The sequence below is a fragment of the Eschrichtius robustus genome, chromosome 1 (genome assembly GCF_028021215.1).
Source record: "Eschrichtius robustus isolate mEscRob2 chromosome 1, mEscRob2.pri, whole genome shotgun sequence".
Classification (NCBI taxonomy): Eukaryota; Metazoa; Chordata; class Mammalia; order Artiodactyla; family Eschrichtiidae; genus Eschrichtius; species Eschrichtius robustus.
The window spans coordinates 182,970,961-182,997,451 of record NC_090824.1 but is presented as its reverse complement, the minus strand read 5'-3'; the positions used below and the strand labels follow the sequence as shown (position 1 = coordinate 182,997,451).

General features: G+C 39.8%; 1 protein-coding gene across 18 annotated transcripts in view; it reads right to left on the bottom strand.

Moving 5' to 3' along the window:
* The window catches only part of PARD3 (par-3 family cell polarity regulator), a 625,594-nt gene that overhangs the window by 202,242 nt on the left and 396,861 nt on the right, over positions 1-26,491 (bottom strand). For 8 of the 18 annotated variants that reach the window (XM_068560771.1, XM_068560818.1, XM_068560794.1 and 5 more), the window contains 4 exons: positions 25,799-25,950; positions 24,690-24,734; positions 18,478-18,705; positions 3,651-3,882 (listed from right to left, as the gene is read on the bottom strand). In XM_068560771.1, coding sequence (XP_068416872.1) covers positions 3,651-3,882; positions 18,478-18,705; positions 24,690-24,734; positions 25,799-25,950 — 657 coding nt within the window. The remainder of the gene's footprint in view (positions 1-3,650; positions 3,883-18,477; positions 18,706-24,689; positions 24,735-25,798; positions 25,951-26,491) is intronic. The other 10 variants (XM_068560812.1, XM_068560830.1, XM_068560852.1 and 7 more) reach the window with 4 other exon arrangements.

The following is a 26,491-nucleotide window of genomic DNA, read 5'->3' as shown; positions in this document are numbered from 1 at the left end:
AGAGAAACTCAGCCTTCTCAGATCCAAAGCCATTTTAATTAAGGCAATGGGAGCTCCTTAGGGGCAAAAGAAGATGTAGTACATACAAGGAGAAATCCATACAAACACGGGACACTTTACATTTGTCATTTGATTCCTTGTAGATTTGAATTTGTGATTTAAAACTGGCATTAAGGCAGCTTTTGCACTTCATATACTTCATAATTTATAAACAGAGGAGTGATTCATGTGACTCCCAACATTCTTTCCTAGAGCTGTTTATCAATAATTAAATTGTTTTTGTGACTACCATTCAATGCATGAAGTAGAAAACCATGTCGTCTGTATAGACCAACAAATAAAAATACCGACTCAAGGTGCCGTGGTTTCCTCTGGTACAGTTTTTGAGATATGGTACATCTATGTGGCCCTCATCAAATGTAAACAAAATCACAGACAACTTACAGGGGTGGGAATAGAGTGTGTGTGTTTTGGGGTCAAGGGGAGGGAGATGGTTGGGGAGCAGAGCCTGCGAGCCTGTTTTTTGAAGGAAACCATATTATTATTCCCTCAAAAGACTAAAGGGAAAAAGCTCACATGCCTCAAAAGCTAGACTCCCAACATCTAATGCCCCTTACCCTTACCTTCTTCTTTCTGTTATAACTGAACCAAAAAACAGAAACAAATCATAACAACACCCCCCCAACACGCACACACACACACACACACACACCCCTGCTTTGTACTTCGGGCCTACATTGGGCAGCTATACTTGAATCTTCTTACAAAGTGCTCTAAGAAATTATATGCACATACACGTTTTGATTAAGGTATTTTAAAGCAACACTGCTAAGGGAATCACATCCTATTCTCCTCAAAAGAACAAAGAGGAAGGAAGAGACTAATTTTTAAATCTTACTATATTTCCCCTCTGTTAATTAAAAAAAAAAAAAAAGGAAACATAAAAGAATCAACCTGCAAGTCTATTAGTCTCAAATAATTAGATCCAGTAGGTATGGAAGGTAGTAAAAAAGGTTTTGAAAAGTCTAACAATGCTTTAAGAGTCTTCTCAAATACTAAGGACGTTTCATAATGCTGTGAAGGAGTTAGAGGCAACAGACAACCAAACAAAAAGCTTCTGTTAGTCTAATAAAGGATTCTCAACTTCTTTTCAAGGAGGAATATTCAGCAAGCTTCAACCATTTCCCAAAGGGAAACCAGAGAGAAGACGGCCACGTTCAAGGCAACTAGACAAGATACTGCAACCTGTTAGGGTATCTTTGCCTTCTCCATGTGGTGGTGTGTGGCCCTCCTGGAAGAAAAAGCCCTGTTTTGTGGAATTCATACACTTCCTGGGGTATAAGTACCCCCCAACACGGCTGATTTTAAGCTACCAGCGTGTGGTATCAGCACCGTGCCAATACAGTGGGCGTAAATAACCTCAAAAGCAGAGATCATAGTGAAATGTAATAAAATAATCAGGAAGTGATGAGTTTTGAGTTATTAATTACCTTTGATTTTTATAGAACTTATCTAATTTTTAATAATGGCTGGGTTTAACAATCAATTGGCAAAATTTCTAAACATTGAACAATTGACCCTCACAAGCCAGCACGGGCTGACTCCAGCAAATTGGTCCCAGAAAAGTGTGGACACCCATGATTTTCTCAGTAGCCATTCTTAAACACTGGGAGACTGTGAGCTCAGTTTTTAGAAAATACCTTCAGCCCCTGCACTTAAACACAGAAGTTGATTTTTAAGAATACTCAGGCCTTTGAAGTTACAAATGGGTCAACTTCTTCATCACAAAGCTGGCTTTCACTACGGGTTAGAGGTATAATCTATAGAATTTGATCTAGAGAAAACATCATACAGTGTTTTACAGAACTTTTAGTAAAAACGGGGCTGGGTTGGGTTGCATTCAGGGTCCCTTTGAAACAATATATATATATATTTCCCCATGGTCCCCACACTCACCACTCCTCTGGCCCCAAAAAAAAACTCTACCATAAAGCCTCTCTTACTCTGGAGTCCCAAGCTACAGAAAAAATAATGTATAATTAAAATAATGTATAATTTCTAAAATAATTATAAACAATCTAGAAGTTTGCTTACTTTTTTATTCAATGAGAAGAACAGAGCACTGAATCCATCAGATAAATGTTGGCCAGTGAAGGAAACCTACAAGCCATTAGCCTTCAGGAAGACTTCCCTGGGGGGGGAGGGGGGCACCTGGAAGTGAGGCTGGGCTCCAGGCGGGATGTGTATATCCTAGGGGAGGTTTCCTCTTACTTCATATTCTCTGATTTAAAGAAAACAGGGGTGCAAATTCCCTCAATGTTAATTGATAGACAACAGCCTTATTTCTGTGCATTATGTAGGTGCCTGATTACGAGCTGTCAGTTTGCATATATAGAGTGAGAAGCCCTCTGCCTAACACAGAAACTGAAATAAAGTGGCAGTTAGCGCAATTCCACCCGTAAGTGTTCCTGGACACGGAATATAATGATGAAAGATGATCTGACTGAAAATGCATCCAGGAGGAGCGGTATATAAACAAGAAAAACTCTGGTGTGAAAGGAAACAGATCCCAGTGTTCTGAAGCACTGAAGATGGAAATGCGACCGTATTTAAATTAAAGCTGATATTGCCAGTGGGCCGGGCTCTGTGTGATCTGCGTCTGTAGTTTACTTATTCCATGCACTTGACTTAGCCAGACGTCCACAGGACACATCTGGTATGTGTGTAGCCTGCAGGCTGGGCCTGAGTCCTCGACTTCATGGCCTTGACTTGTCTATAACTCCCTGAGTTATTGAGGTCAACCTCAGGACCATAAATCAGGAAATTCTATGAAAATAAAAACTCTTGTTCACATTTTGCAATTAAAAGAAAAGCTAAAAGGAAGGGATTCATAATGCAGGATAACTACTTTTTGAAGAGTCAAGGGGCTAGGCCATCTGTTTTCAATTCTAAACCATCATCTTGATATGTTTAGGGGTTTAATTTATGGAACAATCAAGCAATCTTTATATTTAACATTAAATACCTGAATATTATAAATCACCTCCGATGAACGTTTATGGGAGAGTTTCAGAGCAACTTCTGAACGACTTGTCACTTTTATTGTGCAGCCATGATTTGTAAAAAAATGATATGCTAAGTAATCCTAGAGTATAATTTAGGGGTACAAAAACAACTGTCAGGAAACAGCCAGAGACTGCATTTAATGAAATCTTTACCGACTGAAGTAATAAGTAGTACATTAATCAACACAGCTTAATTGAAGCTCTATTTGTAACATTTTTTCTTATTAGACTTGTTATTAATGAACCTTTATATGCTACCACTAACTTGGGCTTGATGTTCAACTTCGACAATGAACAATTGTTCACACGCACAAAAGAACAAACACGGCTGTGAGGGCCCTTTGTCTCTGGCCCTCCTTCCTCTCCACAGTTATTTACATGGTTGGCAAGACAGCATCTTTCAGGCTCTTTAAAAGGGTCTGAAATAGTTCAAGTGCAATCCTTAAGAAAGTAAAAACACAGCAGCGAAGCCTGGGAACTAGAGAAGAATCTCCACTGACCTCAAAGACAAGGTCGTCAAAGCTGTGCTTGCACTGGCCTGGCACTCACACGGGGGGCCGGCTGGCCCTGGCTGGCAGCACCTACCTGAACATGTCTCCCAGGCCCCTCAGCTTCCCCTTCTTGGCTTTCATCTTCTCCTTCTCCTTGTCTCTTTCTTTCTTCTTCTCTTTGCCCGTTTTCTCCTTCCTCCGATCGGTCTTCTCGCCTCTCTCTTGGTTTCCATTCATCTGTCTCTCCAGAGAGTGGGAAGGCTGGTCGCTGGCTGTGGAGACAGACTCTCTCCCTGATCTTGAACTTTCTTCCGTGTCTTCTTCCACTTGGAAGGAAACAAACACACAAAAAACGTAAGGAACACAGGGAACCAAAGGGACAAGAATAAGGAGGCTGAAGTCGTGTCAGGGTTTTCTCTCCCACGTTTCCAACTAGGCCTGCAAGGCTGCTTACTTCGGAGTAGAATCAGAATGAACGCGTGATGTGGATGGTTACTACGCATATGTGTACTCCTGCATGAAGATGACGGGCCAACAGGAAGAGAGTAATAGTAATAGTAACAGTAATCTGGCTCCCGGGCCGGATGGATTCTCTCGCGTTGATGTAGAGCCTGTACTGCTGGGGGGATAAGCAAGCCCTCACCACACAGCCAACCCCAAGGGTCCTGTGTACCACACTGGCGAAATGAAGACAAGCAGCCCCTCGCCAAGAGCTTCCTTTGCTCTTGGGTAAGGGTGATATAGCTCCACCCCGGCCCCTGATGAATTTGTTCAATCGCACCACTCCCTAGCAAGCACAGCGATGTCAGCACAGGATTCCTTTCCTCAGCCTCCCAAGTATGTATGGCCCTTTGTGATTTCTGCATAGAGAAGACTGGATCTTCACAGCCTGTCTAACTTTCCCTTATACTGTCATCCAAAGGCCAACATCATAAGCCAGCGCTCCTATGTGTTCTAATCCAAACTAATTTTGCACGTCAGTCGACACAACGGCAGGTGAACAGAGGTGGATGGAGACACGAAGGCATAAATCCACAGCCTCACACTCCTTGGAACTTTGCAGATAAAAGCTCTGCTTAGTGATAACGATATTCCATCCTTTGAGGCAGCACTGAGTTAGGCATGTGGTCCGAGTGCACACCCCCACCTTTTTGCATTTGAAAGAATGACAAGTAACTAGAGTAGGTTTCTACCTGCAAGAGAACTTTAGGAATTTCTATATTAACAAGCAATAGATGCACACATCAACAGCCATTCTCATAAATCTTTTTCCAGATTAGCTGCCTAAGCTGTTCTTCCAAATATATTGATAATAAGAATTATTGGGGTTCCAGATTACCCCTTGAAATCTGAGGTCATTTTCCCCCTGCATCAACAAATAAAGTATGAATCAGTGTTTTTCCACTTCTTCTAACAGAGAACTATATAAGACAGTTAGAAATCTTTCACAAAGAACTGACCTCTAGATCAAATTAATATATCTTCAGAAGAAATTCAGTCTTGCCTCTCCACCAGCACTTGAGTTAGCAATACACAAAATCAAGAGTATAATAAGACCAGTTAAAACAATCCTAGTATCAATTTATTTACAAAACAGAAACAGACTCACAGACTTGGAAAACAAACTTATGCTTACCAAGGGGGAAAGGCAGGGGGAGGGATAAATCAGGCATTTGGGATTAACATACACACACTACTATATCTAAAACAGATAATCAGGGCTTCCCTGGTGGCGCAGTGGTTGAGAATCTGCCTGCCAATGCAGGGGACACGGGTTCGAGCCCTGGTCCGGGAAGATCCCACATGCTGCAGAGCAACTAAGCCCGTGCACCACAACTACTGAGCCTGAGCTCTAGAGCCCACAAGCCAAAACTGCTGAGCCCACGAGCCACAACTACTGAAGCCTGTGCGCCTAGAGCCCGTGCTCCACAATAAGAGAAGCCAGCACAATGAGAAGCCCGTGCACCGCAACGAAGAGTAGCCCCCGCTCGCCGCAACTAGAGAAAGCCCGCGTGCAGCAACGAAGACCCAACACAGCCAAAAATAAATAAATAAAATAAATAAATAAATAAATAAATAAATTTATAAAATGAAATAAAAATAAAACAGATAATCAACAGGGAACACGGAACTCTGCTCAATACTCTGTAATAGCCTATATGGGAAAAGAATCTAAAAAAGAACGGATATATGTATATGTATAACTGAATCAATTTGCCATACACCTGAAACTAACACAACATTGTAAATCAACTACACTCTAATGTAAAATAAAAATTAAATTAAAAAAACAATCTTAGTATCTTAGTGTTCTGCTATTAAACCCTCACAGATCGTAAAAGATACTATCAAATGATGTCACAACCATAACCAAGTAATTCAGTTTTTTAAAAAGTGCCAATTATTTAACGTAATAACAGAAAAAGTGTAGAATTCTTTTGTTTTCACATTTGATTAAAAACATGAGCCAACATATTTCCCATCCCAGCAGGTCATGCCCTGGGTACAGCCAAAGAGTAAAAATACCACTGTGTCTAAATCCGGAAGGTACTTTGGAGGTCATTTAGACCAACTTCTTCCATTTCTTGCTGAGGAAGCAGAGATGTGGGGCCAGCACACCACCAGTGTGGGGCTCTCTCTACCATTATATTCTGGTACAATTGTACCTCAGCCAGACCTTCATGCATTTCTTTGATCAACTCTGTGAATGCTCAATTCCACGCTTCATACAGCATGGATGTTGGTCATCTATCATCCAGTCACTCCACGGTCTGCCCAGAAGATCATTCCAGCAGCCAGCACTGCATCTCAAGAAACCCACTGTCAGTCCTGCAGTCATTCAGCACCGTGACTTGTAGCTGCTACTGAGAAAATCATTCCAGAAGCTCGATCAACTGTGCACAGGGACTCGAGGACCGGCTCCCAACCACAGAGGTGAGCAGAAAGGCTGGCCTCCCTCTGCACTGGGGTATCTTAACTGGAAGCCACTCTCCTCTTGCAAGAGACGAGGCAGCTTTTTAAAAAGTTGCTTCTTTTCCTCTCTGTCAGTTCATACGGAAAAGGAATTGTGCGGGTTTGTTAAAGAAAGCCAGTTACAGTTTTCAGATGGGCATTGCTAGTGAAAATCCATAGCCTTACAAATAAATGCTGAGTTAAGGCTGTCATTTTTGTGTGGTGCACAGAGAGCAGGGAAAGACTCCTGGCCCGGGTGGCTTGCTGTGTAGCCTCTTCAAGGGGCGTTCCCCAAGAAAATGTAAATATAGCTTATGCAGGGTTGGAGCATCTTGTCTGAAAACACCCTTGAACTTGGCTGTGCTCTAACTGATGGTAAACCATGGCTTCCACATTATGGGAAATGGGTGTGGCCTCAACTTTGAGGTAATGGACCAAATCAGGATAAAACAGTTCTCAAAAGTTCCCGGGAACTACAAAACCTAGGTGTGTCTATTGGTACACTCAAGTCAGATAAATGGATGCTGGTGATTATTCTAAAAGTCTCGCAGACAAAACTCCTTTTACCTATCCGTCCATAGCGCTCTGTACAAACTTTTATTATTGCACTTCTCATATGATACGATCACAGGTCCGTTTCCCATTCCCTAAACTTCTAAAATGAGGACTGCTGAGCGGCCAGCGGCTGCCCGTAAATGGCTGTTTACCTGGAAGACTACTGGTGAGCCTGACTCGTGACTTTATCCCAATCCGACAAACTTTTATCCAACCTCTGTGTATCACCATCCTCTAGCTTCAGAACAATGTCTACGCCCCTCTAATGAAGCCTGACAACACACGCCACACCCTGGTAACAGTAACCCCAGGAAGGCCACTGTGCTTGGTTAAGCTCTCATCAGTTTCTGGTAGAGTTTTATGCTATTATTGTTTGTGCTCTACGTATCATCCAGTGGCTTGCCTGGCCCCCTACAATGTCTGAAACTATAAACAAAAAAAACGAGCTCAATACATGTAAAAGACTTCGTCTTCCACAGGGACCATTATCATAAATCATGAATGGAAAGATCAGTAGCGATTCTGCTAGTTTTCTGCCTAATAGTTTTGGGAGAAGCACATGGGACATATGTCTGCTCTTGGCTCCGTCACAGAATAAAGGCAGCGCCTTCACAACGAACTATATGCTGAAGCCACATTTGTTGCCAATTCCTTTCATAGTCACAATAATTTCCTGGTGTATGTAATACAACTTATTTTCTAAACTGGGTGAAACAGAGAAAATTAGTATTAAGTCATTTATTAACTTCAGGTTTTGTAACCTCATTTTGTAAAATCAAAACTCTTCGCTCAGTTTCCTGCCCCGAGCAAGTGGACTGTTTTACAATCATACTTGCACATTTGAGAATTCTTTATGCTTATTCTGAACATTCTGATTTAGATAATACACTATCACAGAAACTCTTCTGGGGGTGTACTGATGCAACTAATCCCTTTGAATGCCAACTAATTAAAAATATTTAGCAATATGTGCCTTCATATGCATAAACATAAGATGTTCTTTTAGAGTATTACATTGTGTACGCTTCAAACGCTAAAATTATTTGATAGAGAAAAATAAGAATCTCACTTTACCCCATCCCTATGCAGAATTACTGTGGTTTTTAAAAACTTCAGTAAATTGGTTACACGTGCTTAATTTTTTTTTTAAAATGTACGTATTCAAGGTCACTGATAGTCAGATTTTGTTTTCAGTTTTAAAACCAGTCTTTGTACATTTAATACTAGCTTTATAATAAGGTACATAAAATATTTTTATTCTCTTAAACTACAAAAGATATTCAGATAAACAATTTTTCAAGTAAGAAAAGTACTGGTAATATATCACCGTAAATGGCTTGATCTATTGCGTTCATACAATAAATTACAATGCACGGACTAATCATAAACCTATATTTAGGTAATTGACTATTTTAAATGCTATATAAATTTTACGTTTTTTCTCTTTAATTTTGCTCTTTGCAGATTGTTTGCTTTCCTTCTGCAGATAGTCTGCACAAAGAAAGATGATTACCTCCTTCCAAACAAATGGAAATTTCTATTTTTGACTAACATTTCTGCTCTATGCACTGCACTGCCAGCTACTTTCCCATGTGATTACCTATAAAGACAGATACTTTCAAGTTTCTCTTTTTAAAGAAGGTATAATGTGAAGCTGCTTATTTTTCTTTCAGGCAGCACATTCTATAATTAAGACATACCTAATTACCATGTTTTCAACAGATGCAAATACAGCTCAATTAAAATTCTAGTCCATGCGACAAATTCAGCTACTCAGTTCTGCAAGATATCACGTTAGGACTGGGTCACCAAGAAGTTTGGAAAAGACTGAGCACATACATGGTAAGGATTATGGAGAAAATGACCTTAGGCGTCAATTGAACCTCAAAGTTCTGTAGCTTCTGCCATAAAAAAACACTTTGATCTGGTCATCACACACATTTCATTGTCAACAGTTGACTCTAAGCCACATGGTCTTTTTTTTCCATTGAGAAGCAATACTACTGTTGGGACTGTAATGATCTCCATTGCTTGCTTATCCCAAATCCATTTCTCCATTTCTTCTTCCTAATGAACTCTGTGTTCAGGAATGCAACCCAGCTTCAAGGGGTGAATTCATTACTAAATTTACACCAACCTATGGGTCCCTGCCCCTGTTGATTTATTAGTCCAATGTTATTAGTCCAAGAATGGCCCCGTCACCCCGAATGGACATATTCCATGCGTGGGGAGACGGCTCACTCCCTTCAGTTGGATGTGATCAGGAAAGCACGAGGCCCCTGAACCCGGCAGTTACCCTCTGGATAAGCTGACTTGTGGACAGCGTGGCAGAAGGGTCAGAAGGATGGCGGGGCTTTGATAACACCGTTAGGCTGTGGAATCAGGAATCCTGGAAGCTACCCAACTCTAGAACCCGTTATGTAGGACAATGTATTTCCTCATGGTTTGAGCTGGTCTGAGCTGGGTTTTCTACTACATGCAGCTGAAAGCATCCTAATAGGTACATTATATAAATCAAACTTTAAAGCAGCTGTGGAATATCCACAGTACTATTTATCACAAGTGTAAGATTTAGCAGTTAATGCCACTCTAGGCAGCTTTGACAATTTTACTAGAATTATTTGTTCAGACTTGTTACTAGTGTTAAATGAATTGGTACAAACATCCAGGGAAATACAAAACAGAGAAATACAAAATGAAAATGACAGCATTACTTCTTATTTGCCAGTAAGCAAGTACTCTTCTCCGAGGGCATAGCTCAAAGCAGTGTTATTAAATATTTGTGGACTGAACAAATAGCCCATCACATGAAAACCATCCTTTACTGCTCGCTGTTTAGAAAGAACTACTCTAGGAATTAGAAATATCTAATAATAGAAGCACATATTCTTGAGTAATTTCCAATTTACTTTGGAAGACAAAGGATTAAACGTAATAACTGGACACAAGATTATGCAGTCTTCAGAATCTATCTTCTTAAAATTTAAAATGAGTGAGTTAAAATGAGACATTAGTAATTGGAAAATTTCACTAGACTTAGCAAATCCACTGACCACTACCAATTTCTATTGACTAATGTTAGGTAAAATACAATATAATAAAAATAAATGAGGACTGAACTCCCAGGCACTGCAAATCCTGCATAGGATTTGAGAACATTTTATTATAATTAAATAAATATATATACATATATATTTTTATATATGTATACACATATTATTTTTGTTTCTTATTTTAGTTGAATATTTGACTTTGGAAAAGGAAGAAAAGATGTAAGAAATGAACAGCTAGTGACACAGATGGTATTGAATAATAGGATCTGCTTTTCTGGACCCTGACTTTTAACATTAGAATGATGAGCTTTTGGCAATGGAAAAACTTAGCTTTTTCAGAACGTTTAAAAAAAACACATACACACACAAAGCTGGCAAGAAGAATTAAGAAGCTTTTATACTAAAATGTGGGGTGGGAGTAACAACTGATATTATGAAGAATAGAGAACATGACGGTGAAAGGAGAAAAAGCCATGAAGGAAGTGGGTGACATTTAACAGCAGGCTTAGAGAAGGGTTTTCAGCAACTGGAGGAATGTTCAAATAGATGATTCCTAAAACCCACTCTTCTAAAATTAGATTTATTTCATTAAAAAAAAAAAAGCCAACCTCTTAGTTTACATTGGGGTAAGGAGTAGAGAGACAAAAACAATAAAACCACACTTCCAAAGAGTTTAAGACTTATTATCAAAAACCATTCTTTACTTCTACTTCAGAGTCTAAAGTTTTCTTTAATGCATCCCTCCAAACAAACAGGTAAAATGTTCCTGAAGATCTTGGTAGAATGCCACCTCCACTATCCCCCCTGCCCAGGAGAAGGCTGCAGAACAAATACAATGAGGATCACACCCTCCATCTTCTGAACGCTTGCAAATTTGCTTTCAGTGTATAATTGATTTTCACATACAAATGATGGTCCACAATAGACACTGTTTCCTGTGCACAGGGGACAATGTATAAAGAAGCTGAACGCTTTCCTTTCAACAGACCCAATGGACTGGCTACACAATGAAAATGGTAGCACTCAAAACCCTGCTGTTGGAGTTGCCACTAAGAATTTGATTTTTATCAAGGACTGAATTGGTGTCAAATGTATATTTTAACAATATACAAAAAAATTATGGTGTCAAGGAAGGAGTGTCCAGGCCACTGCTCTGACTCTTTTAAGTGAAAAAACAAAAACAAAAATAAGTAACAACATAAAAACGTGCAAACGTGATGAAACAGTGAATGGAGAGCAGTGCTCTGTTTTGCTATTTACTGAGAAATCAAAACAATTGTCCCCTAAAAGCCAGTGTTCTTAACTCCCATGCCCTACAATCCAAACTGGGAGATCCACAAAATTTCTTGATGTTAAAAAAATATTTTATATTAAAAAGTCTCAGATACATCTATATACAGATTTTTCTTGAGTTACGATGGGGTTACGGCCTGCTAAACCCAACATAAATTGAAAATACCGTTAAGTCAAAAATACACTGAATACACCTAACCTACCGAACATCATAGCTTAGCTTCGCCTACCTTAAACGTGCTCAGAACACTGACATTAGCCTAAGTTGGGCTCAGTCATCTAACACAGAGCCTAGGTTATAATACAGTGTTGAATGTCTCGTGTAATTTAGTGAACACAGTACTGAACGTGGAAACCAGAACAGTTGTCAGCGTATCGGTTGTTTCCCCTTGTGATCACGTGGCTGATTGGGAGCTGCGGCTGCCGCCAGCGCCCAGCATCTCCACAGAGGATCTGCATATCACCTGCCCGGGGAAAAGATCCAAGTTCAAAGTTAGATGTACGGTTTCCAATGAATGCACATCACTTTCGAACCATCGTAAAGTCCAAAAATCCTAAGCGGAACCATCGTAAATCGGGGAGCGTCCATACCCAGTTGGGGCTTTAGAAAGTCAAAGGAAAACTAGATTGCTTGGGAAAAAGTGTCTTGAAGAAGGAAGATGACAGTCCATTGTACACAAGAGGGTAGGGGACAGTCAGGGCAGTGAGAAGGTAAGCCTCGCAGACAGTGCATGGTCTGCGTGAGAACGCACGCGGGCGCTTGAAGGAAAGTGAGGACAGTGTGAGCCCAGAGCTCACTCAGCCAATGTAGAGACAGTCGGACCAGTTAGGAGATCCTAATAGTAACTTCAGATATCAAAAAATGAGGATTGGGGCTAGATTGGGCAGAAGGAGAGAAATTAGGAGATTTCATGGGGGAAAAACTAAGAAAACTTGGTAATGGAGTGATTACACAGTGAGATGATGATTCAAAGTTTCTGAGCCTGGAGGTACTAACGAGAAAAATCACATCATCATCATCCATCTTTACATGTGAGATGCTAAGCATGTAAACGCACTCGCTCCCTTTCCTCTGGCTTTGCCAAGCATCATTACTCACCTGGAGTCTTGCATTACGATCATAGAACCAGTCTTGCCACCGACACTGCTACTTACCATCCCATCCCCAATAAGCCATCCCATACAGCCCTAACAAGCATATTCCTTTACTTGAAATTCTTCGAATGCTCTTTAAGGTCCTTAGTATGAACAAAAATCATTTAAACGAGGCTGTCTGTGATCTGTTCTCTGACTACGTCCTAAACCTCACTCCTCACCATGCCCTCACCCGCAGTGCACACATGAGCCTTAACAGGACGATGGCGGTCCAGAGGTGGTCCCGGCTCCCTATGTCTCCTACGCACCCACTGAAGACCACTCAAGCAATATTACTCATCTAAAACAATACCTCTTCTGGGAAGCCTTCTCCCTACTATCTCCCACACCACTCAACTTCCACATGGGCTGAGTGGGTCCCCCACGGTTTGGTGCCATGGTAACCTGTGTACTACAATGGCCCTTAACCATTAACCACACTGCTTCTCAAGTGTCAGTTTATCCACTGGGTTGAACCACCCCCAGCCCCTCAGGAACTTAGAGCTTAAATATCAGATTTTAGGTACTACAACTCATTCATACTCTATAGTAGCAGTTTCAGTGTAATGGCTTTTCCCACTCAGAAGTTTGTTTAATATTCTAGAAAACTCACAGGACTGCAAATCAGAAGGCATGCATTCTATGATTTTGTTCCTAAGTACGATCTTGGCCATCTATTTACATACTTTTTCCTTATCAAAAAAATGCTTAAAATGAGGATTCTATAATTCAAACACTTCAGATGTGACTTTTCATCATACTTTTAGCTTAACTTACTTTTCACCTAGAAAAAGAAATGTAAGGAATAGGTAGCTTCGGCTACTTCACATGCTTACACCTCTATTGCATTCAGAAATTTCCTAAAATTATCGAAAGCTCCTTTTCTTAAACTGCAAGTGATACTTAAGTATACAAATTGGCATAAGAGGATAAGACAGGTTATTCTTATTCCCAGCCCTTCAGAACAAATATTTTTTATAGATCAATACCCAATTATCCATTAAGATAGATTAATCAAATGGGAAATCTTTTACAAAGTACTTTGACTTTGAAACCCCTATACTGAATTCTTCCACTACAGACTAACAGTAATCTAATGGGGTTTCTTAAGATAACAACCTGGTTTGCATTTTTTTTGCTCAAAATGTAATGACAAAGGTGGCTAGAAACGTGGAGGATGCTGAGGGTAGAACATCTGAGATATTCATGAAATACGCTATTTGAAGCTAATAAAATAAACAAAAATTCTCCTGGAAGCTTTCAGATTAGCTGATTTACTAACATAAATTCAGTTTCTTCAAATCTCATACTGCTAACCTAAGTTATGTATATTTTAGAGCAGTGCTTTTTTCTGATCTCCTGTTAAGAGTACTATAAGAAAGTAGGCAAGCTACTCAAAAGCAATCTGTCTCTATGTTTTCAAGGCATACAGTTCTCACATTTAAAATTGTAAACTGGATAGATCTTAAAATTGAGAAGTACAATTAATAGGATAGTCTTTGGTTTTGTTGTGTTTCACCTCCTTGACCCCGACAAAAAGCTGTTACTGAATTGATAGTAAGGCTGACAATTTGGCAACTTTTAATAGAGAAAAAAAATGGGACTCTATATTTTGAAAAATAAAACAAAGCAATGTTATATAGCATCCATGTTCTTGGTTGCAACAGAAACTGATTTATTATGGGGGATGTAGGAGCTGCTTGCTGGGAGCCAGGCGGGGAGTGTGATTTGCATAGAAGAGGGAGCAGATTGTAGATGCCCTGACCTGTCAAACACAGGTAGGGCCTCGGAGATAATGGGTCCCAGAATACAAAGCTCCATCTTGATCCAGACAGACACACACAACATGGAGAGGCCAGATGGATTAAATGAGAGACAAAAACGCTGGCTTCTGCCATCTCCACAGGAAGCACGTAAGTGTTACAGAAGATGACAGATACCAGATACCACATGGATCCCGCCCCAGTCTCTTGGCCCCCATTGTTGTGTGCATGCCACAATTTCGATGCTGCTGAGAAGAGGCAAGCCTGTTCCGAGCCATGAAAGAGAGTCACCGGGGAGGACCTCGACCCGACTGACAAGAGCAATCAACGAGACCTCCGCCTAAGCCACTTTCCTGTAAAGAGGCAAAGGGCTGCACGGGACAGAAACAGGCAGCTGGGTGGTACACGTAATGCCGCCCCCATGTTTCCAGGGTGCACGGACTGCATCCTCACAGGACAGCCATCTAACAAAGACTGTCTGCCCAGACAGGGTCCTCGTACAGAGCATCGCTCAACAGTGACTCGGCATCTTTAACTTAACGGCGGCCATAACTGAGTCCCCCGAGTCCCACCTCCGTACAAGAAAGGCCCTGTACAAGGTCCTTTCTTGTACGGAGTGTCCCACAGAGCACGAGAACGGCAGGGCCTAGACATGTGGCCGGGGACAGCTGCCATATGGCAAGGATGCCGGGCGAGGCTGCACAGGTGAGGACGCACAGGCGAGGACGCCGGGCGAGGCTGCACAGGTGAGGGACGCACAGGCGAGGACGCCGGGCGAGGCTGCACAGGTGAGGGACGCACAGGCGAGGATGCCTGGCGAGGCTGCACAGGTGAGGGACGCACAGGTGAGGGACGCACAGGCGAGGATGCCGGGGGAGAAGCACAAGCAGGAACACAAATGCAGACAGTGGAAGAGAGCGTGTGGATCACGCCATGAGAATCCACAGCCTGACTTGGAAAAGGACGGTGTTTAGGGAACTAGAGGAGGAGCTAGCCAAGCGGGGCTTCCTTCTCACACCTGTACCTAGTCGTACGTAAAGGTGACAGTCTCATGACCACCAGCAGTAACACCAGCCTGGAGAGATTTTTTTTTTTTTTTTAAAGAAAAACACACAGTTTGCTGAGGCACTGGAGGTCTCAGACGTGCGGGTCCAGTGTGGGACGCAAGCAGGAGGAGTGAAATGTCACTGCTGCCCCGAGTGCCACAGCCCGAAGCTCGCTGTGTCTGGGTGTGCGTCTCTCACAAACAGTGGGGTCAGTCAAGCAGGAGTCCATTTACTGATGTGACAAACAGTCACTGACTCCAATGCTTTGCCGAGCTCTGAGCCTGGTTACGCAGGAATAAGACACGGTGGTGTCTTTCTTCGTGGACTTTACAGACAATGAGAGAAGGAGGCAGGCAGGACTGAGGTCAGTAAGTGAAGGGGGAAACAGAGTCATGGAAAGTTAAAACTGGAAAGAACCTCAGAAAAGGAACCATCTAAACCGGAGCTTTTCAAACTTTTTCTGGAAAACTGCGAACTTCCTTTTTTTTAAACTTAAAATTGACAAAGAACCACAACGTATGAAAAGTGATTTTAAAAACCCAGGACTGGGAATTCCCTGGTGGTCCAGTGGTGAGGATTTGGCGCTTTCACTGCAGGGGGTTCGGGTTCGATCCCTGGGTAAGATCCCACGAGCCACGCGGCGCCCCCCCCCAAAAAAATTTAAATAAATCAATAAATAACACACGACTGTTGAGGCGACAGCGGGGTGTGGGGGAGCTGGTGACTTTGACAGAGCCCGCCCACTCAGACGCCCATGTGCTTCCCGGCTCCCCGAGACCACCGAGGCCCCCCTCTCCACTGGCCGCCGCCACACACAATCTGACCATCAATGACCTGGGCGTCCAAAGCTTCAGTTTTACAAGTGAGGGAATTAAAGCTCACGGATGTTAAGCAACTTGACCTAAATCCCAAATGGGTGAGAAGAATGTGGATGGGATGTAAGTGATCTGGACCCCAGGCTCACATCACCCTACTCATACAGTTTTGACAACCCGCACTGCAAACATTTGAAATGTAGAAGAGTTGCCTTTCTCTGGCCATATCCAAAGTTCACCAGACTGGTCTGGAAAAATACATCATAAAGTCAGGACTTTGGGAAAACCCAGCACTTTGTGGTCTCAGGTGCACCTTGTCACGGTGTCTCTCTCAGCTCTAGCCCAGAACTTTCCCTGCCCTTCACAAATCGTAGTTTGTCTATTTACTTGGTTTTGTCTTGATGATAGTTGAATACAAAAGTTTTCATATAAAATACTTAAATCTGTTCTTTCCAATTAAAAAAGGAAACTAAGTTTATATAGGGACAAATTTAGATGTTCACACCAGTGGGAAGCTCTGGAGGCTACAGAATTAAGAACATGCCTGGTACTGATAGCTCTTCCATCCCCGGTTGCACACTTGAAATAAGTGATATATGTGAGAACATTGCATTTATGAGGGAATTTAAATAACATTTTAACCAGAACAAGAAAAAAGCTCAGAAGCATAAACTGTGCTTACAAAAACAAATATGGAGGTGCCAAAGCACTGTATCTCTTATTAAATATGCACCCAGGACAGAGGCAAGATCCCTAAGTGATATAGGGTCCCCACCCTAGAAAGGCAGAGCAAGTAATACTGGTAAGGCTGGCAAGGAACCACTGATACGCCAGGAAAAACCCAAGAGGGTTGAAAGCTCATATGACTCAGGATCTTGGAGACCAGGATTGGCAGCAAAAATAGGAAATATGTTCTTCATCTGGGAACAATGAGCTGCATATATTTGAAATCACTGGCTGGATGGAGTGAACAACTGTCCAGATTTAGACTAAGAAATCTGGGGGGAGAAAGCAGTGATCCTCTCCTAAGCTTTGCTTTGTGTGTTACATTATGGCAGAAATATTCATCTCCTGAAACACATTATATCTGATAGGCAAAGATTATATAATTTTGCTTTAAATCTCCTCAGAATGTGATTTTCATTTAAAACTCTCCTTCCCCAGCACAGTCTTCCTTAGGTACGTGTGATCAAAGTGGTTCACCCAAAAGTTAAATTGTAATTGTTTACAATCCACCTAAATGATCTCTGCTTTAACCTTGGGCAGTGGTGTCTCCAGCTTTTCTTCTCTTTTTTTTCCCCCCCTCTAGCTTTTCTTACAATGGTTAGATGGGTAGAGTCACTTTGAAGTTAGAAAACTAAAATGTGATTTAGTAGACACGAACAATATAAGTTAATCAACAATTTTTTCTATTAGGACTCTAGTCCTTTCTCTTCTAAGTAAATACACTACTGAGTTTCTTCCTTACGTTTAAATTGAATGGCTATTTTTATACCATAAATATTTAACTACAGTGACAACTCCCTGAAGCATACATTTGTACGTATTTATAAATGTTACTTTTTTCTCAATATACTATGGAAAACACATTGCTCATTCATGGTAACCTTTGACTTTCAATAATCTTGGCTTAAAATATTTGGCAATTTGGAAATACACATACACAAATATGTCTTGCTAGCTCAGTTCAAGGAAAGCAAGAGTAATTCATAAAAACAAAGCAAAAATATGTTATCAAAATCACAGATGATTACATGTACTCATCTGAGATATATTAAAGACATACTATACAGCAGTAGTTTTCAAATATTTTGGTCTCAGGATACCTTTATACTCCTAAAATTTATTAAGGACTCAAAATTTTAGGTGGATTATGTCTATCAATATTTACTAAACTAAAACTGAGAAAGTTTAAAAATACAAATTACTTTATAAAAAATAATAGATTTCATGTTAACAGAAAATATGGCTTTTACAAAAAAAACCACTGTATTTTCCAAAAACAATTATTGAGAACAATGGCAAATCTCTTTAATATCTAGCTGAAAAGATTCTTCTATCTTCTCTGCATTCAGTCTATTGCAATATCACATGACATCTTGCCTCTAGAAAACCCAACTGTACACTTGTGAGAGAATGAGAGTAAAAAAGGTAAATAACATCTTCTTCTTATTATGAAAATAATTTAGATCTCCTAGATCCCTTTGAAGGGATGCTGGGAACTCCTAGGGCTCCCTGGAGCACACTTTAAGAACTGCTGCTCTATAGAGATGCCTGGCATGCCTACTCTTTCAGACATTGTAAACTTACATGTCTCCATGCCTTCATCGTCGTCATCTGCCGCAGGTTTATCATAGGACTTGTCAATGGCAGCTCTGAAGCTTTCATTGCATCCCCTTCCTCGGATTATCCGCGGCCGCGGGCGATGGAAAGGAATGTCCCCATTCAAAGTCACCTCAGCGACTGCTGTCTGCAGACTCTCTAAAGAGCTTGACTTCTTCAGACCCAAGGAAGGCCCCACATCTCTGCTGGGAGAACCTTGGAGGTTTGCAAAAACAAAATCTTAGTCAGAATGAGTGGAGAAAATTACATGTCTGAATATCTACAAATTGTGGAAAATATCAGGCACATAAACAAATTATTTGCTCAACGTCAACTTCTGGAATGTGGGTGGCAGTAACTAATTTTAACTTTTCCCAAATGTATATTAAAGTAGGTCTATTTTCTCTATTCTCATTAGGAAACACTCTGAGTTATTAATTTCCATTTTTAGCTTAACAGATGAAATCTTTGCCAAATCATTTGCTCCAAGTTATGTCAATAATATAAAAGAGGCAGAATAACCCAGGAGCTCATTTGAAAAGCAGAATGATGAGAAGGCTAAGGGAAGCAACCGAGACTAAGCTTCAAAGTGTAGCTGAAATCATTGTTTGGCAGTTTAAAGTTATTGACAATGGAGGTGAAACTTTCACCTCAATGAGTTTCATCAAGCCTTTTCCTCATCATGGTGCAGGTTCGGACAACTCAGCAAGTAAGAAAAGCACAAGAGACCACGTGTCACCAATAGAAACAGGGCACCCTGGCACCAGGTAGAAACCTAATTCTGGAAAACGGTAGTTCTCTTGGAAAAGCAACACAAGATGTGAATAGAAATAAACTATATAAGGGCGAGAGAGAGAGAAGTAAGGGAGAAAGGACTCAAGAGCTGGATGTGAGTACTTAAGATCTCCAGGCCTGCAAAGAGAAACAGGTGATGAACAGAAGGAACAAGACATCACGATTACCAAGAAAATCTCAGTAGGATGGCAGGGGAGAATTCAGAGGATTAAAAATGTGGCTCTGGGGACTTCCCTGGTCGTCCAGTGGTTAAGACTCCGCGCTCCCAATGCAGGGGGCCTGGGTTCAATCCCTGGTCGGGGAACTAAGATCCCACATGCCGCCACTAAAAAAAGATCCTGCATGCCGCAACGAAGATCCCTGTGCCGCAACTAAGACCCAGTGCGGCCAAATAAATATTAAAAAAAAAAAAAAAATGTGGCTCTGTGACTTGAGGATCTAGGGCAGGAAGTCCCGAGATGGTAACCAAGCTTTAGAAGGCAATCAAAATGGATTTCTTTAACCAGGTAAGACAACCTCATCCATCATTCCCTGACCTGGCCCTCAGAGGTAGATGAATTTAACCTCTAGATGGCTGAAATGCCAGCAACCACTAGCTGGGCAATCCAGGTTATAGAACTAGTTCTTCACTTATACTGTTAAAAAGACAGGTGCAAAAAAAAAAAAAAAAAAAAAAGGGAGGGTAGGAGAGGCTGGATAGTTTCTCTCCACGTGGGGCCATCAGCCCATATGTGAATCAATAATTAAGGAGTAGCCTTGATATGTTATCACTTGGAAGACAAATAGTTCTGACATGGGCTTTCCATTGCTCAGAGTATAAAACAGAATAAAAATTAAATTGGGAGAGTCAAAACAAGAATTATCTTTTTAAGATTCATTTACATGACACCTTTCACATAATTTTCACAATGGGGTAGCAGTTTTAAGTTAGAATAAGTATGTTAAAATGTAACATAGGCAGAAAGGCAGACAGATGACTCTAATGAAGAAAAAATATTCTATAAATCATTGTGCTTGGGAAAAAAATATGATTTACTTAACTTTTTCCATGCAGGTTTGTATATATTTGATTATTTATTTTATGACAAAAATTCACAAGAAATATTTCTTTCTAGGATGATCAATCTTACTTTTTCTCTTGATAGCCCTATAATTTTTGACAAGTTCATGCTTTAAATACCCATAAAAGTCATGTCACAGGAAGGAAAATGAATTTTCTTCTGAAGAATGAAAGAAAAAGTAAGAAATCAAGGAATCAAAGAGAATGGGAAAAGATGATTCCTGGGTAGGGACATTTACGTTCACATTTTCTAGAATTAGCACTAGGAAGATCTTTTTCTGAATAAATCATGCCTAACAATTTTTATAACTTACTAGTTTCATTTAGGTCCTATAAACATTTATAAGGCAAATATTCAGTACCTTCTTGGCTTCATAAAGGACATGTATATATGTTTATGTATATATGTATGTATGTATGCATGTGTGTACCTATATGTATCTATGTATATATCTCCAATGAAGATTTGATGCTTCCAGTAAAGATTATCATAAAAACATAATTTATGGGCTTCCCTGGTGGACCAGTGGTTAAGAATCTGCCTGACAATGCAGGGGACACGGGTTCGATCCCTGGTCTGGGAAGATCCCACATGCCGCGGAGTAACTAAGCCCATGTGCCACAGCTCTTGAGCCTGTGCTCTAGAGCCCACGAGCCACAACTACTGAAGCCCGAGCGCCTAGAGCCCGTGCTCCGTAACAAGAGAAGCCACTGCAATGAGAAGCCCGCACACTGCAACGAAGAGCAGCCCCCACTCGCCGCAACTAGAGAGAGCCCACATGCAGCAACGAAGACCCAACGCAGCCAAAAAAAACAAAAAAACAAAAAACAAAATTTATGTATGAAAAGTTAGCTGAGATTTGACTTAAGATACTCAGAACACTAAAAGCTTTAATAATTTCAGAAACGGCATGAGTATTTATTCAAATAAATGTATATATATTACATGTATATAAATATTGATATATGTATAGATAAATGTATATATGTATTTATTAAGAAACAAAACACAAGCAAATCAGGGATCAAAAAAATGATGGAATTGTAACTAAATAAGCAATAGATATTTTGTAAGCATAACTGGGAGCTTACCTATCTACTCTTTTCTCTAAATTCTTAACACTGTAGTATAACATTTTGGCAAGATGTTGATATATATATGGTGGGTATTGGGTATATGGTAGGTAATACACTACAGTCTTTATATATGGTTGAAAATTTTCATAACATCTATAATTTGTGCATCTATAACAGGGATCAGCAAACTATGGGCCAAATCTGGAAAATCTGACTGGAACACAGCCATGTCCATTCCTTTGCATATCCTCCATGGCTTGCCTTCACACTACATCAGAATTAAGTAATTGCTCCAGAGACTGTCTGGTCTACAAGATCTACCATATTTACTCCCTGGCTCTTTACAGAAAGAGCTTGCTGACTCTTGATCTATAACATGGATTTCATTCATGCAAGCGGTATGTTTGTCAAAGAAACTTTAACAGAGATTTTGTTAAGTAATAAATTAATAAGATTCCTAAATGAGGATCACTGAGATTCCTAACATCATAAACTTATCATTTAGCAGGAATAAAAATTGAAAATATCTCTCACTATATAAAGTAGGGGCAAAAGAGTAGTTTTATTTACACACAAAAAAATCAATGTCTCTAAATTTTAAATAATTTTTAAATTATTGTAAATGTAAAATAATAATTTTTTAATTATTTTAAATTTAAAATAACAATTTAAAAATAGTATTTTGAAGCTCCTTATATAAATCTTTTAGGTCATTAGGATACTTTGCTTATTTTTTATAATCAAGGATTAAACTATTAGAAATACAATTCTCTTATTCCTGTTCCCTCTTTTCTTGCAGAAAGTAAATTTACCCCCCAAGTATCATAGAAGATTCCTAAATCCAGGAATAAAGGGGGAAATCATAATCATACTATTTTCCTTAGGTCTATTTTTCTACTCTTACCTACTAATACCTCTCTCACCAAAAAAAAAGGAGAGGATGTCTTTTGCAAGGGCAAAGGGAAATGGAATTCAATTTTCATTATGAAAGGCTTACAGCTAGACAGACGATCTACACTAAAATGCCACTGTGACTCTACCAAAAACCTTTGGACTAAACTGTAAAATCATGATAATCTTAGCAATTCAAGTGAAGTGAAGAAAGAAAAATAACTGAAAATCTGTTCACTGTCTAATACTGGAGGATGGGAAGGATTCAGTGTAGATATTTTATTCATTGTAGATTTAAAAGCAATAGACCAGAACTTTGATGTCTATGTAATAATTTTTTGCCCCAAGTTTTTCCAATTTAATTCGGTAGGACAGATCACACATAGTATTTTATAAATGCTTTTTATCTAGGATCTAACTAACATTCTAAGACACTATGAAAGCAGATGATTCAATTAGATGATAAAAATCTGCCTTCTCACCATGAAAGTTATTTAATGTTTTCAGTTGAAATCTGGATATTATTATTATTTTTTAATCATAATAAATTGTTCTTTTCCTGTTAGTGAGTTGGTTAAATTAACTATTTTCCTTACTTTACCTAATTGGCATATTATATAAAGTCATGTTCTTTAACCTGAGCAGCTCAATTTGTTTTCTATAAACATTAACTTGAACAGGGGTTACTTCTTGAAAAGTACTGAATACCATTAACTGACTCCAAAAATGAATTACTAATTTACATATGTAAACTATCAAATAATGTTTTTCTTTAGCCCTGCTTCAGAATTCCAATGAATGTTATGTTTGATAAAAGAAATAACTACTTAATAAGGGCTGAGGCTATTGCTAATTGCCCTGCACTACAGTTAATCCAATGATTTATTGGATGTAGTTTTTACAATCTATCTTTACAGAATGTGAAAACCAAGCATGTCCACAATTATCCTTACATATGTATGTGGGATACACATTTTTCAAGAAGCCTAAAACTAATTACTACTGCAGGTTAAAAAGGTGAATTGAAGCTAATTAGTGCTAAGTGGTGTAACTACATCATACTGGATCTAGAATAATTAAAACGCTATTCCAAACTTATAATAATATATCAAAATGCTCAATTGTACAAAGCACATGACTTTAATTACACATAAAGACTTTCCTCTGATTATTGTCATAAAATAACATATAAAGTAAAATCTACTATCATGTAAAACTCAGTTCAAAATAATACATTGTTTCTACGGAATGATTTAGGCAGCATCTTAGAAGCAAGCCCTAAATAGTTAAAAATAAAAACAAAAACAAAAACAAGGGCTTCCCTGGTGGCTCAGTGGTTAAGAATCCGCCTGCCAATGCAGGGGACACAGGTTCAAGCCCTGGTCCGGGAAGATCCCACGTGCCGCGGCGCAACTAAGCCCGCGTGCCACAACTACTGAGCCTGTGCTCTAGAGCCCACGAGCCACAACTACTGAGCCCACGAGCCACAACTACTGAAGCCTGTGCTCTAGAGTCCGTGAGCCACAACTACTGAGCCTGCGAGCCACAACTACTGAAGCCCACGCACCACAACTACTGAGCCTGCGCTCTAGAGCCCGCGAGCCACAACTACTGAAGCCCACGTGCCTAGAGCCCATGCTCCTCAATGAGAGAAGCCACCACAATGAGAAGCCTGCACACTGCAACGAAGAGTATCCCCCTCTCGCCGCAACTAGAGAAAGCCCACACGCAGCAATGAAAACTCAACGCAGCCAAAAAATAAATAAATTAAAACAAAAAACAAAAACAAAAACAAAACCTTCAAGCAGGTTCACAAAGATAAGGATGCAATATATAGTCTAATTCAATGTTAGGTAACTACAAACTAATGCTTGCATCAGAAAAAGATCTAAGCTTTTCTGAGTGACTAATGAGAGCAAAACTAGACACTGTCCTTCAGTGAAAATATTTATATTTGTGCCATTATCCGTCAAACCAAAATCACCACTTTGAGAATCATTTTTTGGGTGTTAACCTAAGCATCAGATAGATGACTTCGAAACAAAGAATCCACCCTAAGAGATCACGTTTTCAGGATTTTGACTTTTTTTTTTAAATTGTGACAAAACATTCCTACACAAATATAATTAAGAAGATCTAGGTTGTTTTAGCATTTCTGAAGCACTAAATTATATTTCCATTTAGTGTGTACTACAGTGATAAATTTCTTCTCACAGAAAATTTTCCTTTTCTTGTACAGTTTGATTTCCTACTATGAAAACATCCGTGCCAGCCTGGAATATTTATGTTTACATGCTATGTGATTGGCAGCTCTATAATTATGATAAGCTCCTTGGACCACAGTTTCTATGGCAACAGTCTAAGTGTCCATTCTTACCTGCTTTCTGGTCATCCACTGTATTGAGTTTAGTCTCGTCAGCTACTGTTAAAAGGTAAATGTATAATGGTTAGCCCAGTTAGTCCCACAGCCCAACATGCTTCAACCATTCCCAGATCTTTTCAGTTAGGTGATAATTCTTAGGTAATACTTCATGCAAAATATATGAAATATCAAGCAAACATTCATAATCAAAAAAAAAAAGGGGAAAAAAGCAGTGTCTCCATGCAATGCCAGTCATCTCATTTCACAGACACGTGTGTTATTGATATGTTAGCATATCATAATTAGCCAGGCAAGGAATAGCCCAATTTTTCTTTTATGCGTGGGATAAATGAATGCTTTTAGTCTCGAAGTACAAACAGCCACCAGAGAACAGCGTAAATACGTTATAGTTGATTAACAAAGGTTTTTCTCATCATTCAATCGGTGTATGGATATAATTAATTAATTAATTTGTTTGTTTGTTTTGGTTTTTGGTGGATTTGGATTTAAAAAGAGACACTACCTGATTGGTGTTTGATTGAACAACTAGGATTATTTTCCTCCTCTCATTTGCTTCCAAATACTTTCTACAATAAATATGCTCTCAAATTATGACTCCAGTTAAAGGCCTTAATTATCAACACATAAGAGTTTCTATCAAATAAACATTAAAGGATAGCAATGGAAGGAAAATATCATGAAGTAACCAAACTCTAGACATGGATTGAGATAATGGTTTCTCTCCAAAACTGCTTCTTCTGGTTCGAGCATCCCCACAACCAACCAAATCATATTCCAATGAAATTGGTTTTCAGCAGCCAAAGTGTTAAAACATTTCATTTTTTTCAAATAAAGATACATGAACAGAGCATGATATGCACATGTGTTTGTTTCTTTTCTCATCAGAAAACATATATTAACATATTGCACATGATGTAAACATGCCACTTAGGAGAAGTGTGGTTATCTCAAACCCGGAGAAAACTAATTTTTGCCAAATTGCCTCATTTCGCATTTATTTTCTCTATTGCTCACAGTAAACAGACATGTGTTTGGGACCATCGATTTTCATCTGAAAGCATCTAAACCGTATTTAGATAAAGATTCATGGAGATTGTACTCACTACCTAAATCCATGCTTTTTGATTTTCGTGTTTTAACGAAATCCAATTGACTGGCATCTGAAAATTGCTTTGTGCGTTTTTCTGACATACTCTGACGTCCAAATCCCTCTCGTTGAAAAGCAAGAACTGGATCGACGTCTGGACTCAAAGAGCTGGTGTGAAGAGAAAGAGAAACATAAAAACATTTACTGAAAATAAGAGACATGACGTTCAGGAAAGTTCATCTACACCTGTATGTATGAATGTGTGTATATGGATATTCCTCAGAAATATTTAAACTAAATAGCACAAATATAGTCCATCAAGAAAACTGTGGTTGGGCTTCCCTGGTGGCGCAGTGGTTGAGAATCTGCCTGCCAATGCAGGGGACACGGGTTCGAGCCCTGGTCTGGGAAGATCCCACATGCCACGGAGCAACTGGGCCCATGAGCCACAATTACTGAGCCTGCGCATCTGGAGCCTGTGCTCCACAACAAGAGAGGCCGCAATAGTGAGAGGCCCGCGCACCGCGATGAAGAGTGGCCCCCGCTTGCCACAACTAGAGAAAGCCCTCGCACAGAAATGAAGACCCAACACAGCCATAAATAAATAAAATTAAAAGAAAAAAACAAAAAAAACAAAACTGTGGTTGTGTAGGAGGTGATGAGAAAATACGACATTCATTTACATTTAGAGCAATTCCTTCTCCATGTG